Source organism: Macrotis lagotis, chromosome 5 (assembly GCF_037893015.1).
Source record: "Macrotis lagotis isolate mMagLag1 chromosome 5, bilby.v1.9.chrom.fasta, whole genome shotgun sequence".
In the NCBI taxonomy this organism is placed as follows: domain Eukaryota; kingdom Metazoa; phylum Chordata; class Mammalia; order Peramelemorphia; family Peramelidae; genus Macrotis; species Macrotis lagotis.
In genome coordinates this window covers 120,881,126-120,899,066 of record NC_133662.1, presented here as the reverse complement: position 1 = coordinate 120,899,066, position 17,941 = coordinate 120,881,126, and the positions used below count along the sequence as shown (strand labels likewise).

Sequence of the window (17,941 nt, the reverse complement as noted above, 5' to 3'; positions counted from 1 at the left end):
AATAATACTTTAAGATAAACTTACACCAGTAATTCACAACTATATGGTGCTTTAAAGTTAACAAACTGCTTCTCTTATGCCCACCATCCTATAATATTGTTCATCCTTTGTTCTAAAGAAGACTATTGACATCACAAGGGTGATGTCTTGACTTTCAAGTGAATTGGATTTAAAAGAGGCAGAACTACAGTCAGCAGCCTCAATCTTTCCTTCAGAGCCATCAAAGTCTAGGGAAAAGATGAAGTCAAGATGTAGGTAATATATCTAATGGGCAATCCAATAACAAGGACACATTATGAGAGTCAATCTGAAAACCCTGTATCACTAATTATATGTAACCCTAGGTAAGTTTCTTCATCTCTAGGCTTAATTTTCTTCACATACAGAATCTAGTATACTTTTTTTAATAGCATGCCACACTCATTAAAAATTTCTGGTATCACATTGAGAGAATGTATGTATTAAATTGCTTTCTTTGGGTTTTTTTTTTTTGCATAGTTACTTGAAGCACTTAAAAATGTGATATTTACTGATGGAGAGAGTGAATTCCAGTTTGATTCACAAGGGGACCTTAACACTGGATATGATGTTCTGCTTTGGAAGGAAGTCAATGGACACATGAGCATAATCAACATAGCAGAATATGATCTAGAAAAAGATGTTTTTATTTTTAAAGACAGTGGAACTGAAAAGGAATTCAAGAATCTAAAGGTATTTTAATGCTACCCTACACCATAGCACCCTACAGCATGCCTAATAAGAGTGAGTTTTAAACCACATTAAGGTTTCATACATTCCTTATTTAATGTTCATTCCATTACAAAAAATGAAACATAAAAATATGGCATTGTTGGAAGAATAATAGTAACAAAATTAATAACTGATATTGATAGTACTTTTCAGGGCTTACAAATTACATCCATTGATGAATAAAAGGAAAATTATTTTTAAGCACTCTCTTATGATGCAAACACTATGCTAAGTGATGGGAATACAAGTACAAAAGATAAACCCCTTCTCTCAAGAATCTTACATTCTAATAGAGGAGACGGAAACACATATAGTTGGGGAAGGGAGAAGAATTTATTAGAAGGTATTTTTTGGTTTGGGAAGTTATCTGGATGATGAGTAAAACTTTAATGGAATTCCCAGGAACAACAGCAATATTGATTTTGATTACAATTCCAAAACTAGAAATCAAAGGGGAGGGAATGAGAGGATACCCCCAATATGGAGTCAGACAGATGAAAAGAAGTTGCCTAGGGTGCTACATGACTTTGATCAATTAAAAGCTAATTAAAGGGACAGCTAGGTGGCGTGGTGGATAAAGCACCAGCCTTGGAGTCAGGAGTACCTGGGTTCAAATCCAGTCTCAGACATTTAATAATTACCTAGTTGTGTGGCCTTGGGCAAGCCACTTAACCCCATTTGCCTTGCAAAAACCTAAAAAAATAGCTAATTAAATATGGTTGGTCAAGTGATACACTGACCAATCATCCCCATTATCTCATTCAAATCCTAATAGCAACTCTGCGATATAGGTTCTACAGGTATTTTTATCCACATCTTATATGCCTGAAAACTGAGGTTCAGAGAGATTAAAGGATTTGTCAACAGGCAAAGAGTTGAACCTGGGTCTTCCTAACTCCAAATCCAGCATTCTTTAAAACTATGCCATATTTTTATAAATGTTTGCAGTGTCAGAAATAACTGAAAAATAACTAAAACAAATGGAGGAAATTGGCACTAGTGGAAATGGGAAGTGTAATGCAGGCCTGAAAGTCATTCCCCATTCCTATTCATTTACAGTGTGGTACTATGGAAGGAACACCAGATATGAATTCCTTCCTTTGGAGCAAATGATCTCTGTAAGTTAGTTAACCTACCTTGACTTTGGTTTCAGCAGCTGTAAGATGAGGTGGTTGAAGTCCTAGTTTCTACAAGTTATTTTCTAGCATAAGGTACCTTCTAGTTCAGAGATTCTTAATCCTAAGAGGTCTATAGATAGATTTCAGAAGAAACATGAATTTGGATGGGGAAAAAAATTACATTTTTATTTTCATTAACCTCCAACTGAAATTAAACATTTCACTCAATTATGTATAAAAAAACAGTGTTCTGAGAAGAGGTCTATGACATACAAAAAAAGATTAAAACCCCCTCTGATAGAGACTTTTTTTTTCTGGGGTAAGGGAAGAGGGATAGGATGTGAAGATAAAAGTATCTATAAATCTGATAACTCTTTGAAAATGGTTATTAAAATGGTGAAAATATCCCATTCTTGGTTTGTTAGTTATTTTAAAAACTCTCTTTCCAACTCTGATGATATAAACAATGTTTAAATATACATATTGAACACTCTGATCTAGGAATTTGAAGATGTGAATTCAGATCTAGCCTCAGACATTTGAAATAAACTAGTTGTCACTGAAGTGACAGCTAGTTTAGTCCCAATTGCCTTGCAAAAGAAGAAGAAATTAACAATTTATTACAAAAACGCACAGAAAGTTTAAAATATGGAAGAAACTAAATTCCTCCTTTAAAAATATTCTCCATTTAATATTTTAATTTTTTTTAGCTTTTTAACTTTGTTTTCAGTCTTCCAGTCATAAAAATCATGGGAAAACATGTCTTCATCTCCAGGAATCAAATCTACATTCTAAGTTAAACCACTTGAAAGTATTCATTTTCCTTCTCTTTCTTCCTAGCAAATTCAATCTAAATGCTCCAGAGAATGTCTTCCAGGTCAAGTGAAAAAAGCCACCCAAAGCCATCATACATGTTGTTATGAATGCGTGGGCTGTCCTGAAAATCATTACAGTAATCAGACAGGTAAGAAAAATATGTCAATTTTTCAAGGACTTCAGCCTTTGCCCCACCCCCAGTCAGAACTGACATTTTCTAATACATCCTTCCAGCTCTCCCAAGACCCCAACGAGACCTATTTTCCTAAGTCATAGCTTTCTTATAGAATAAGATAGAGTCTATAACCGTCAGGTCAAGATGTAAAAGAGTTCTCATAACAACCTCTCTATCATAACCTATATAGGGTTGTTGTGAAGATGAGATAATATTTGTAAAGTGCCTTGAGAATCTATGTTAAAGCTAGATGTCATTATCATTTATAATCATTATTATTATTATTCCCTAGATCACACTGTCTAGCAGGCCCTGAATGACAGGGCTGAGCCCAAGAGTAGCTGAAAGGCAACTGGATGTAGTAGGCAGGTATACATGAGAGATCTTATTCTCACCAATCAAAGGTAAAAAAAAAAATTAAGACTTGAAAGAGGGAACTTTGAGCAGGGACAAGGAGGCTGACTCCTGATAGCAGAGAGTCGCTAGTAACTTATTGTTTGTCATTCCTATCTTTAATAATATCATGGAGATCAGACTGGAGGAAGAGAATGTCAGCAGCCATCAGAGCCTTAAAAGAACAATTCATGATCCCAGAAGCTGAACTTAGGAAAGGAACTCTGTTTTATCCTACTGCCTGTTTGTCTTGCTTATAATGCAACTGAACCCCAGAATTGATACCCAGATAATATCGCCCAGGCTATCCTTACTTTTAGGCAAAGGGGATATCGAAATCATTTTTCCCCCTGAGGACATCATTGTACCTCCCTCCCAGAGCTATTATGAAAATCAAATGATATAATATTTGTTCAGTGTTTGCAAAGAAAAAGGCTATTATTATTTTTCCTATCATACCAGTTTAAGTAATATTGCATATGATCTCTCCCCTTTTTTTACAATATTTCATTCCAACAGTTCACACATTCCAATCACTTCAATTTACTCTAATTTACTTCAATAAACACTTAAATGCTACTGCTAAATTCAAAACACAAAGAAGTATCCAACCAATGTCTAAGCAGAAAAAAGTCCAGGCCTGGAAATCTAACTTCTGCAGCAGAGTTGTCAAACATGGAGTCTGGATACTGGACCCATAACACTCCTGAGTGGAGTCTAATCATATTAAAATGTAATTGAGAAATATTTAACAAAAAAATTACAATACAATTATTTATACATATATAAATATGTATATAGTATATATATATGTATAGTATATATATATGTATATTTATATATTAAAAATTAGGTTAACACATACACAGGGATCCTTATATACAAGAAAGTGGGTACAACTTCTATTCAAGTTTGATATCATTGCCCTACAGCAATTTGCAATGTCTATTAAAATATAAGGGAACTGTAGGTAAGTATTCACTAAGGCTCCATTGAAAGCCTCCTTGTGGCATGGAGTTGACCCTGGCTCTTCATACCAATGGAAAAATGTCCTGCAAGTCCTATCCCACTAGAAAGGGTACATATTAGAAAGGCATGCGTTCTACAAACCTTACAAGTATTGTCAAAGTTATCTGGTCAAAATCAAAGATTCTTATCACTAGGTTGACCACTGAGTAAAGAGTTTATCAGTGTGGCACAGTTAGGTAATGCAGTGGTTTGAGCATGGTCCTGATCAGGAGGACTTGAGTTCAAATTTAACCTCAGACATTTAATACTAACTGTGTGACTTTAGCCAAGTCACTTAACCCCACTGCCTCAAAAAAATCAAAAGAAAAGAATTTTCCAGCTATAGCATTCCAAGAAGACTATTGACTGTACTGTAAAGAAGTTATAGTGTGCATTGATGGAGGGAAGGAGTGCTATACTGATAAAATTACAGATTCAAGAAGCATTGGGAAGGGGAAGGGAGAAGAAAGAAAGAAGTCATTTTCCTTTTCTTTGTTAATGAGATTTGTTTTCTTTCTTTGGCAGGGATGGAAAGAGAAATTATTTACATTGAATACCCTGTTGTCACGGTAGTATAAAATCCAGTAACTGGAAACCTAAAGTTTTCAGAATGAACCCCAATTCAAGGACCTAACTGCTGTAGAAAGAGCTATAAGACACATTGCAGCCTAGCAAATAAGAGCTTTGACCTTAAAGCCTAGAAGACCTGAGTTCAAATCCCGCTTCTGATACATACCAACTATGATCCTCAATTAATCTTTCAGTGCTCTAAGTAACTCTCAAAGACTATAAATTCAAGAAAAGTACTAGCTTTCCTAGATAGAGAGAGATTATCTTCACTGGAAGTTCCCTCTATACAATAAAATCATACATCCAGGCCCCTGTAGAATAAGCTAGCTTAGTAATGACCACTGTACTGCCAGAGAAGGGCCACATATGCTTTCTGACATGGCCGGACATAATTCTTTTGGTTTCAAAATTATAAAATAATAACTAGCATTTATATAATTCATTAAGATTAGCAAAATGCATTATATGTTGTCTCATTTTATCTTTTACAACAACCTTGTGAGGTAGATGTTATTTCTATTCTAATTTTATAGATAAGAAAACCAAGGCAAACAGAAATTTAGTAACTTATCCAGTCATTTAGTCACAGTAAATATGTATTTGAGGAAAGATTTGAACTCAGGCTTTCCTGAGATCAAGTCTAGCACTCTGTCCACTGAGATATTTAGGTGTCTCTAAATCCTTAATTATTATAAATCCATAAGAAACCTGGTTCTCTGTAATATATTTCTTCCTTCTTTTTTTTTTTCCTGGAAAACTCTCTAAGTTCCTTTTTATTTTCTTCATGGGTTTTAGGTACTCTGTTACCATGAGTACAAAAGTATGTGTTTTACAAATACACACACAGACACACACAGACACACACACACACACACACACACACACACACACACACACTCACTCTTTGTCCATAAATCTCACCTAAATCTCCAACATCCTTTCTCCATATTTCCTTCCTTGTCCCTTCAACTTCAACTGACTCTCCTCTTTGTAAGGATTTTATATTTTTATACTTAGATCCACTTGACCACTGTCTATGTTTGAGAAAACACCTCTCATTTTAGAGTAAAGATTATCAAAATGATTCTTTATAGTAACATGACCAGGCATACCAATGCCAACTTGGATGCTCCCAATTCCAATACTTTCTTCTTTATTGTAGATATGGATCACTGCCTTTTATGCAACAATAAGACCCACTGGGCCCCAGTGAATAGTACCATGTGCTTTGAGAAGCAAGTTGAGTATCTCAATTGGAATGACTGGTTTGCCATTCTACTCCTGACCCTCTCAGCACTAGGGATTGTCTGCACTCTTACAGTTGGAATAATATTTACTAGAAACCTGAATACTCCTGTGGTCAAATCATCTGGGGGCTTGATCATCTGCTATGTGATCCTCCTTTGCCACTTTTTCAACTTTGTCAGCACCAGCTTTTTTGTGGGCGAGCCACAAGACTTCAAATGTAAAACCAGGCAGACCCTCTTTGGCATGAGCTTTGCCTTGTGCATCTCCTGCATTCTAACGAAGTCGCTAAAAATTCTGCTAGCCTTCAGCTTTGATCCCACACTACAAAAATGTCTGAAGCGTCTATACAAGCCTGTACCCATTATAATGATTTGCACAAGTATTCAAATGATCATCTGTACAATGTGGCTTATATTTGCAGAACCTTTTGTGGAAGAGAATTTCTCTATGCCCCAAGTTATTATCTTGGAGTGTGATGAGGGCTCTCTAGTGGCCTTTGGTAGCATGTTAGGCTACATAGCTATCTTGGCATTTGTTTGCTTCATATCTGCCTTTAAAGGGAGAAAGTTGCCAGCAAATTACAACGAGGCTAAATTCATAACTTTTGGCATGCTCATTTACTTCATTGCATGGATAATATTTATCCCTGTTTATGCCACAACTTTTGGCAAATACTTACCAGCTGTGGAGATCATTGTCATTTTAATCTCTAACTATGGAATTCTGTGTTGTACATTTTTTCCTAAATGTTACATTATTCTCTGTAAACAAGAGACCAATACAAAATCTGCCTTCCTTAAGACATTATATAAATACTCTTCCCAAAGTGCAAGCAGCCTTAATATGAGTCATATTTCACTGGATTCCAGGTCCAGTGAAGTCCCTTTTCCCAACCACAACTTCTGTTGCAAGTCACCAGTCACACTTGAGCAAGGCAAGGCCAGTCAATCACAGATGACTGAGCCTGTACAATCTGCAAGGAGAAGGACTGCTAAAATTACAGCTGGAACACTCCCAAGAAAAAGCATATGAATGGAGAACTCCCCAGTGCATGAATGAATTGCTTTCAGGAAGGAAGAACAAGACCCTTGAGATTAGGTATCACAATCTCCTAAGAATTTTTTCCCTGCACATTTCTTTATTAAAATCATCATCAAAGATTAATTAAACTCATACTCTACTCATAGCACTGAATCACTGTATTGGCCCAATACTTTTCTGGCCTCCTTTAGAGGTTTAGACCACCCCTCAATGTAATGCCAGGGTTACTTTTCCTGATTCTCACTGTAATGCCCTTTGGGATAGATTGGTCAGCAAAATCATCAACAAACAAACAAAAGTTTCGCTAAAGAAGAAAAACAATTTAAATTATTAATTGACTAAAATACAAAATTTTCATCTCCTCCCAGAAAATGTAGAGTGACTTTTTTATTTTATTGGTTTTTATTTGTTTTGAGACAGGGTCTTTCTAAATTATCCAGGCTAGAATTGCAGTGACCACTCATGAGCCCACCACTGATCTGCATAGAAGCCTTGCCCTTCTCTATTTTCCTTCTTAAGGCAAGCTGGTGGTTCCTCAGGGCTTACCATAACAGTGCCAGATTGATCATGAACACCGGGTCAACTTTGTCCCATGAAGTTCAGAACTCCAGAGTTGGTGATCCACAGAATAGGCCTCCCTCCTAGAAGGAATTATAGCTGGATCCCACCCCACCTGGCAGAGAACAACATAAGAAAAAAAAATAACTTGTTATATATTTATAGTTGTGATTTTCTATACTCTGTTGCAAAGCATTTTGTATTTATCTTTTTATAATTTATGTGATGGAAACCAAAGGATACTCTCATAAAACACATCCAAGCAGTCTCCGGGCTGTCAGTTTTTATGTTTGTTCAAGAAAACTTGTAAAAAAATAGGTTGAATGTTAATTACTTGTTGAGATAATTAAAACTGAGTGTGTTAAAGGGTACTAGGGGGATGAATAACTATGAGACAGAAACTAAATGGAAATGTGACTGTTGATATACCATTTTAATCATTGATCCAAAGAATCATATTTAACTAATACAGTGTGTCATTTGGTGAAGGTAACATCCCTCCCTAAGAACTTCAGTGGTTTCTTATTTCCTCTAGAATGAGGACAAATTCCTTGCAATTCCTCAACTTGACATTTAAAGCCTTTCAAAATCTGATTTAAGTGCAATATTCCAGGCAATCCCAAATTTCATGTTCCAAGCAAACTGGCCACTTTCTATTACCTTTGTTTCTTAAATATTCTTTTTTTCTATTGTGAATGTATTAGTAATCAATAAACACAAACATTTCAATATATAATTGTAGACAAGAAAAAGGATAATATAACAAACTGAACTGTTACACATAGGGTTTTTAAAAAAAATTACAAGAAATATATATATATATAAAATTTGGCAAGATATTAAAATTCTGTTGTGGTTTTGATACTATTTTTGTTTTCTGTATGCATTTAAAAAATATTTTTAAAATATTTTTTCAATCCTTTTTTGCATCACTAACATTTCTAATCCTCAAAAGATTCTCCTTATAACAAATACATATAAGGCAATAAAAAATAGCTTGGTTCAACTCACTGATTTCAGAACTCATTCTTTCATCTCCCACTCACAGTCCCACATGCAGGTGTGGAGTCCAAAATTGTCCAATTTGCAAAGCAAATCACTGAGGCAGAGCTCCAAGTCAATAGCATTTTAGTGAAGAGTCCTTGACCTCCCCTCACAATCTGTAATAAGGCATGGTAAAATACAGAATCTTGTTAGTTGATAACAGCAGTATAGTTACAGATTGGGTGAAACACTGAACATCTCAACTAAGTGGTCATAAGAGAGGGTGGTCCAGAGGCACAAAAATAATTTTGGATTTTCTAAAGAATCACAGCATCCTACCCAGGTATGGAATCTGAGGAAAACAGAATGGAGACAACTTTGTCAGCAATCTTGTGGCTGTGCATGGTAAACATGTGATAAATGTTGGATTAAATTTTGAGATCTACCAAAGGAACCTTTCTTATCTAATTATCCATATTACCTCCATTTTACAAGATGCATCATTCATAGAATCCTAAAGTTTAATTCAGCAATTATTATTGCTATTATTATCATTGAACAAGGATACACAATAAATACAAATTGATTTAACTATTGTCTCTTACTTCATTAAAAACAGTTCAGTGGCCCAGTGGATAAAGTTCTAGGCCTAGAATCAGGCAGAAGAGTTGAAATCTTGCCACCAAAACTTACTGACTCTTTGATCCTGGTCAAGTCACTTAACCTTTGTTTGCCTCAGTTTCCTCATTTGTAAAATGAGGGTATTAATAGTACTTCTCAAGGTTCTGAATAGATGATTTAAAGTGTCTAGTGTATGGCATATAATAAACACAATATAAATATTAACTGTTATTATTCCTTCCTCCTCTCCTCCCTGTCTAAATTTACCAGGATTAGTAGCAAGTCAAGCACACATTTTCTACATAAGCAAATTTAAATATTGTACTTTAATGTACAATAGTACATTAATAGACAAATGTATTTAATGCACTATAGTACAATAATAGACAAATGTATATGTTTTAGCTATAAACATTTAGAATATATAATTTAATAGTATATATTGCATTTAATGAAATATATAATTTTTTTTGTTTTTAAACTTGATACTTTTCAACTATGTTAATTTATCAACTAAACCTTGAGTAAATAAAAAGCTGTTGATGTTACTATCCTGTTTCTGGTTTCCTTATCTCTTATATCTGTGTTGACATGAAAACAGTTTCTATTACCAACAAGAGGCAAAACTGTGGGAAAACTTCCAGGACCTTGGATATGGTCATACAAAACAAATCAACAAATAGCACTGTTATGTCAACAAGATAATAAAGTAAATATTGTACCATCAACGCCATTTGACAAATATTTGTTGAATGCCTCTTCTTTAGGAGGCACAGGCTCAGCCTGGACCAGGGAAAGTTTGGCTCTTTAATCCTAGCAGCTGCACATCATTTGACATCCCATTCAAAGTAGAAGAATTTTACTTTGAGAAATGAGATAACACTTATTTAACTTTCATAAATCACATTTCCAAGAAGCACTGAATCTACATGATGTCCAAACAGGATAATAGGGGGAGGGGGATATATATTTCTTTAAATAACACCTACTATTTACCAGCACATACCACAGAAAGGGATTTTTTCATTCTTTGCACTTGTATTCCTGGTGTAGGCACATGTTGACTGCTTAATAAAACCTTTTGATTGATTGATCTATTGGCTAACAGATGGATCAAACAGACTGGATGCTTAGTATCATGTGAATCAAACAATCAAATTTGCAGAATTGTTTTTAGCTTTTTGCAAGGCAATGGGGTTAAGTGGTTTACCCAAGGCCACACAGCTAGATAATTATTAAGTGCCTGAGGCCGAATTTGAACTCAGGTACTCCTGACTCCAGGGCCAGTGCTCTATCCGCCCCAAATTTTTCATTTTTAATATGGATGTTTGAGTATTTTACAGACATACCCAGAATCAAAATTATTGAAAGAAAGTCCTCCATTTTTTAAAAGTCATTAGGAAACAAGGAATAGTCATCTATCAGTTCTATAGGGAAGGAGTTCATAGCCAAGCAAGAGATAGAGGACATTATAAAATACAAAATGGATAATTGTGATTACATTAAATTAAAAATATTTTGTACAAATAAAACCAATGTTACTAAAATTAGAATGAATACAGAAAGTTGAAAAAAACTTGCAGCTAGCATTTATGCATTTCCAATAAAAAAAACATTTCTAAAATGTATAGAGAACTGAGACAAATTTATAAGAATATAAGTCATTCTCCAATTGATAAATGATCAAAGAATATGAACAGGCAGTTTTCAGATTAAGAAATTAATATGGGGGGAATGTAAAATTCAAAGCCTTACCAAAAAATGATAGGTAGAAATTACTATTGTATATAACTGGAAAAACAAATAAAAACATGTGTGTGTGTGTATATATATATATATATATATATATATATGATAAAAAAAGAAATTAATGTGAAAAATGCTCCAAATCATAATTGATTAGAAAAATGCAAATTAAAACAACTATGAGGTACCATCACACCAATAATGTTGGCCAATATGGCAAAAAAAGGAAAATGAGCAATGTTGGAGAGGATGTGGGAAAACTAATGCATTATTGGTAGAGTTGTGAACTGATTCAACATTTCTGGCAAGCAATTTGGCAATAAAGGACAATAAAATTAAGTATGTCCTTTGATCCAGAAATATCACTAATAGATTTGTATCCCAAAGAGATTATTTATAAAGGAGAAATATAGAAAGATCCGTATGTACAAAAATATTTATAGCAGCTCTCTTTATGGTGGTAAAGAGTTGGAAATTAAAGGGTTGTCTATCAATGGGGAATGGCTGAACAAATTGAGGTATATGACTGTGATAGAGTACTATTGTTCCATAAGAAATCATGAATGAGTGGACTTCAGAAAATCCATGAAAGACCCAAAAGAACTGGTGCTGAGTGAAGTGAGCAGAACCAGGAGCAGAACCATTGTACACAGTGTGGTGATCAAATAAGACCGACTTAGCTCTCCTCAGCAATATAATAATCAAAGACATTTCTAAAGGAATTGTGATGAAAAATACCATCCAGATCCAGAGAAAGAACATCTAAACATCTAAATGTAGACCAAAACATACTATTTTCCATTTAATGTTTTTTGATCTGATTTGTCTTTCACAACATGACTAATATGGAATAACCTATATCAGATTGCTCACTGTCAAGGGCAGGGGGGATGGAAAGGAGGGAGGGAGAAAAATGTAAAACTCAATTTCTTACAAAAAAAATGAATGTTGAAAACTATCTTTGCATGTAGATGGAATAATAAATAAATAAGTTTAAATTAGAGAGAGAGAGAGAGAGAGAGAGAGAGAGAGAGAGAGAAAGAGAGCGAGAGAGCACACTGGACCTGGAGTTAGGTGGATCTGAATTCAAATCTAAACTCAGACACTTAATAATTACCTAGTTGTATGAACTGGGGCAAGTCACTTAATCCTATTACCTTAAATAAATAAAATTAAAGGGAAAAAAAGAGAGTAGTTTATCAACATGTGTATGTTTTTAAAATACTCTCCCTTTAAGGGAAAAATCCTCTTTTACATGGATACTCTATTATTAGACAAAGCAAAATCACTTTTCAAAGATATAAACCAGTCCTTATTGTCCTAAATTATGCCATTATTTTATTTCCTTTACCATAAGACTGATTAATAGTATCAGAATACCCTTAACACTCAGTCTGAATAACCTTCACATTCAAAGTCAAGCACATAACAATTTATCATAGCTTCCCCAAATACAAGTATTTTCATTCCAGCCACCAGGCCAACTTTATGCTTGTTAAACAGATGATGATTCAAAGAGATCATTTAAAGGCACTTTCAGCAATCAGTGTTTTGTCAAATAATCAATGTTCAGTGAAGCAAAATAGCATAATCTTGCTTCATTTCTAAAAGTTTTCATATTTAAATTTTTTATTTATCTTTATTTATATATTATTTATTATATATTTATATAAATATGTTTTATATTTAAACTAATTCTATTTATGGGAAAAAAATTTCTTCAGCTGTAACTTCCTTCTTTTCTAACATGCCACCCTGGTTATACTCTCGCAGATACTGTACTGAACAATTGACAAATGTTGTCAAACAACTCATTAGAAAATCTACCAGATGGAAGAATGATAACAAAAGCAAAGAATAAGTTCAAAGTAGGAAAAAACAGGGTCTTCCAGCCAAGATGGAAGAGAGAAGCCAGGTCCTTTGCTAAGGTCTCCTGATCTTCCCTCATAAACAATATGAAACAAACCTCTTAATGGAAGTCCTATGGACAAAACCCAGAAAGAGAAGGCAGAAAAACAACAGGTACCTCAAGGTCTGTCTTCAGGGATGGGGGGGTGTGCTGAATGTAGAGTGCCAACAGCCAGTGGGGGAGGGGTGAGAGCCAGACTAAGCTAAGATGAGCCCCAGGGACTTTTGCTGTGAGAACCACTTTCCTCTGAGAAAGTGTGGAGAGTGGAAGCATAGCAGAGGGACTGACAGTCTGGGACTTACAGGAAGGGCTGGAGGGTAGGTTCCAGCATCTACCACCCGCTACTGGCTGGGAGAAGATATTACTACAGTGAGAAAAGACTCCAACACCCCCTACTAGCCACTCAGTGAGAAAAGCCTTCAGCACCCCTTACTGGACAGCTGCAGAGTCTACACTGCATGAGTAAAGCCTCTAAGGGATCTCAATACCAAACCTCTGTGAACCAGCCCCTCCCCCAACACAAGATCTTAGGAAAATGAAGAAAAACCAGTGAAAAGGGAGACCACAGAAAAATTCTTAGAAGAAAAAGACCCTAATTCAGAGAGATGTAGAACCCCTGAGGAGAATATGATTTGGTCTCCAGCACAGAAATATTTCCTTGAAGAAATCAGGAAGGAGTTTAAAAATCAATTGGAAAATTTGGGAAAAGAAACCCAAGAGAAAATTAACACCATGCAACAAGAAAACAAATCCTTGGAAAATACAATTGGACAAATGCAAAAAGAAAATAATTCTCTCAAAACCTCAAATGATCAAAGAGAAAACTCTTACAAAAATAGAATTGACCAACTGGAAAAGGAGTTGCAAAAGGTAAATGAAGAAAATTCTTCCCTAACAAAAAAAAAAATGGAGTGTATCGAAACCAATGGCTTCATGAGACAACAAGAATTTGTTAAGCAAAACCAAAAAGCTAGAAAAAAATAAAAGAAAATGCTAAATACCACATCAGCAAAACCACTGACCTCGAGAATAGATCAAGAAAAGATAACCTGAAAATTATTGGTCTTCCTGAAAACACTGAAGAGAAAAAAAAAGCCTGGACTCAATTTTACAGGATTTAGTGATGGAAAACTGCCCTGATATCATGGAACTAGAGGTCAAAATAGTTATTGAAAAAATACATTGATCCCCTCCAGAAAGGTATCCCAAAATGAAAACACCAAGGAATATTGCAGCCAAATTCCAGAACTATCAGATAAAAGAGAAAATCCTGCAATCAGACAGAAAGAAACAATTTAAATACCAAGGAGCCACAGTAAGGACTATACAGTACTTGCCAGCATCAACATTAAGGGATTGAAGGGCCTGGCATGGAATATTCCAAAAAGCAAGGGAGCTTGGAATGAAGCCAAGAATCCACTATCTAGCAAACCTGAGCCTTCTCTTCCAGGGCAAAAGATGGACATTTAATGAAATAGGAGGCTTCCAATTTTTCCTGATGAAAAGACCAGAGCTTAATAGAAAATTTGGACTTCAAACAAGAGACTGGAGACACATGAAAAGGTAAAATTTTAAAAAAAGGGGAGAGGGGAAAAATTTTATCAGATCAGATAAAAACTAGCAATATCCCTACCTGGAAGAAAGACTTTAACAACTCTCGAGAATTGTAACTCTATTAGAGAGAATTTAACTAGCCAGAAAAGATGGATATGCATGACTTATTTGAAAAACTGCTATCCAATAAGATGAAACTGGAAATATCCTTACCTGGGAGAAAAACTTTAATAACTCTCAATAATTGTAATTCTAGTAGAGAGAACAGACAGAAGTTATGGACACTCATGACCTTTCTGTGACTCAGATAGAATGATTTAAAAATAATACCTCCTTTAAAAGGAGGACAGTAGGGGTGGTTAGGTGGCATAATGGATAGAGCACTGGCCCTGGAGTCAGGAGTACCTGAGTTCAAATCCAGCTTCAGATACTTAATAATTACCTAGCTATGTGTCCTTGGGCAAGCCACTTAAACCCATTGCCTTGCAAAAACAAAAAAAAATGGAGGACAGTAAAGATATGGGAGGATGAAGGAGACAGAATGGGGTAAATCTCAATACATTAAGAGGTACAGGGGTGGCTAGGTGGTGCAGTGGATAAAGCACTGGCCTTGGAGTCAGGAGTACCTGGGTTCAAATACAGTCTCAGAAACTTAATAATTACCTAGCCATGTGGCCTTGGGCAAGCCACTTAACCCCATTTGCCTTGCAAAAACCTAAAAAAAAAGAGGTACAAAGGACTTATTGCAATAGAGGGGAAGAAGGGAGGATGTGAGAACCACCTGAATCTTACCCTCATCAGTTAACATACACACACTCAATTAAGAAACTTATCTTACCTTTAAAGTGTTAAAAGGGGAAAAGGGGAGAGGGAGGAAAGAGGGAATCAACAGAAGGAAGGGAAGAAGAAGGAACAAAGAGAAAGGGGGGGAAAGGGGAGGAGAGCTGGATATAGGAGGGCAAACACACTATATCCACCTAAAAGGTACCATAGACAAAATATGTATGCACTCAGTGGTATAGCATCCAAATTCTTGGAAGAGGAGTTAAAGGAGTTACAGGAAGACATAGACAGCAAAACTCTACTAGTGGGAGACATCAACCTCCCACTCTCTCAGATTTAAATAAATCTAACTATATAATAAACAAGAAGAAAGTTAAGGAGGTAAATAGATTGTTAGAAAACTTACACAAAAACTGATTTTTAGAAAACTTACACAAAAATTGCCCATGTCATAGGGCATAAAAACCTAATAATCAATTGCAGAAAGGCAGAAATAGTGAATACATCTTTCTCAGATCATAATGTGATAAAAATCATATGCAAAATAGGGTCAGGGAGACCCAGAATTAATTGGAAACTAAATAACCTCATTTTAAAGAACAAGTGGATCAAACAACAAATTATAGAAAGAATTAATTATTTTATCCTAGATAATGACAATGATGAAACAACATACCAAAACCTGTGGGATATAGTCAAGGTGGCTGTCAGAGGATATGTTATATCTTTAAATGTATATATGAATAAATTAGATAAAGAGGAAATCAATGAATTGAATATGCAACTAAAAAATTTAGAGAAAGAACAAATTAAAAACCTCCAGTTAAATACCAAATTGGAAAATTTAAAAATTAAAGGAGAAATTAATAAATTTGAAAGCAAGAAAATTATTGAACTAATAAATAAAACCAAGAGTTGGTTTTATGAAAAAAACAATAAAATTGATAAACCTCTGGTCAATTTGATTAAAAAAAGAAAGAAGAAAACTAAATTGCTAGTATCATAAATGAAAAAGGTGAACTCACCACCAATGAGGAGGAAATTAAAGTAATAATTCAGGAATTATTATGCCCAACTCTATGCCAATAAATTTGATAATCTAAATGAAATGGATGTATATTTGCAAAAATATAGGTTGCCCAGGTTAAATGAAGCAGAAATTAAATATCTAAGTAACTCTAATCTCAGAAAAAGAAATTCAACAAGCCATTATTGAACTCCCTATATAAAAATCTCCAGGGCCAGATAGATTCACAAGTGAATTCTATCAAAGATTAAGGAACAACTGGTTCCAATTTTGTATAAACTATTTGGAAAAATAGGTGAAGATGGAACTCTGCCTAACTCTTTCTATGATACCAATATGGTGCTGATACCTAAACCCAGAAGAATTAAAACAGAGAAAGAAAATTATAGACTTAGCTCCCTGATGAATATAGATGCAAAAATCTTAAATAAAATCTTAACAAAATGATTACAACAAGTTATCACTAGAATACTACATTATGATCAAGTAGGATTTATCCCAGGAATGCAGGGTTGGTTCAATATTAGGAAAACTGTCAGTATAATTAATTATATAAAGAACAAACCTATCAGAAATCATATGATAATATCAATAGATGCTGGAAAAGCTTTTGACAAAATACAGCACCCATTCCTACTAAAAACACTAGAGAACATAGGAATAAATGGATTGTTCCTTAGAATAATAAACAATATCTATCTGGAACCATCAACAAGCATTATATACAATGAGGATAGGCTAGAGGCATTCCCAATAAGATCAGGGGTGAAACAAGGATTTCCACTATCACTACTACTATTCAATATCATATTTGAAATGTTAGCTTCAGCAATAAGAGAAGGAAAAAGAAATTGAAGGAATTGGAATAGGGAAGGAAGAGACAAAACTCTCACTCTTTGCAGATGACATGATGGTATACCTAGAGAATCCAAAAAAAATCATCTAAAAAAGTACTGGAAATAATTTGCAACTTTAGCAAAGTCGCAGGATATAAAACAAACTCTCATAAATCCTCAACATTTCTATATATAACTATCAAGATGCAGCAGAAAGAGCTAGAAAGAGAAATACCATTCAAAGTAACCTCAGACAATATAAAGTACCTGGGAGTCTACCTGTCAAAGCAGACTAAGAAACTTTTTGAAAACAATTACACAACACTTCTCACACAAGTAAAATCAGATTTAAATAACTGGGCAAATATCAACTGCTCATGGTTCCAAGCAAATATAATAAAATTGACAATTCTGTCAAAATTAAACTACTTGTTTAGTGCCTTACCAATCAAAATTCCAAAAAATTACTTTAATGAGTTAGAAAAAATTGTAAGTAAATTCATAGAGAAATAAAAAGTCTAGAATCTCCAGGGATTTAATGAAAAAAATGCAAAAGAAGGTGGCTAAATTATATTATAAAGTATCAGTCATCAAAACTGTCTGGTATTGGCTAAGAAATAAAGTGGTGGATCAGTGGAATAGATTAGGTGCTACTGCACCTAGGAAATTATTATAGTAATCTGCTGTTTGATAAACCCAAAGATTCCAGCTATTGGGATGAAAACTCTCTGTTTGATAAAAACTGTTGGGAAAATTGGAAGTTAGTATGGAAGAAACTTGGATTAGACCAACACCTCACACTCT

General features: G+C 34.7%; 1 protein-coding gene across 1 annotated transcript in view; it reads left to right on the top strand.

Moving 5' to 3' along the window:
* Positions 1 to 9,583, top strand: part of GPRC6A (G protein-coupled receptor class C group 6 member A) — a 30,981-nt gene extending 21,398 nt beyond the window's left edge. The window contains exons 4-6 of the mRNA XM_074187437.1: positions 499 to 711; positions 2,709 to 2,832; positions 5,993 to 9,583. Coding sequence (XP_074043538.1) covers positions 499 to 711; positions 2,709 to 2,832; positions 5,993 to 7,110 — 1,455 coding nt within the window. The 3' untranslated portion in view covers positions 7,111 to 9,583. The remainder of the gene's footprint in view (positions 1 to 498; positions 712 to 2,708; positions 2,833 to 5,992) is intronic.
* Positions 9,584 to 17,941: the final 8,358 nt, after the last annotated feature.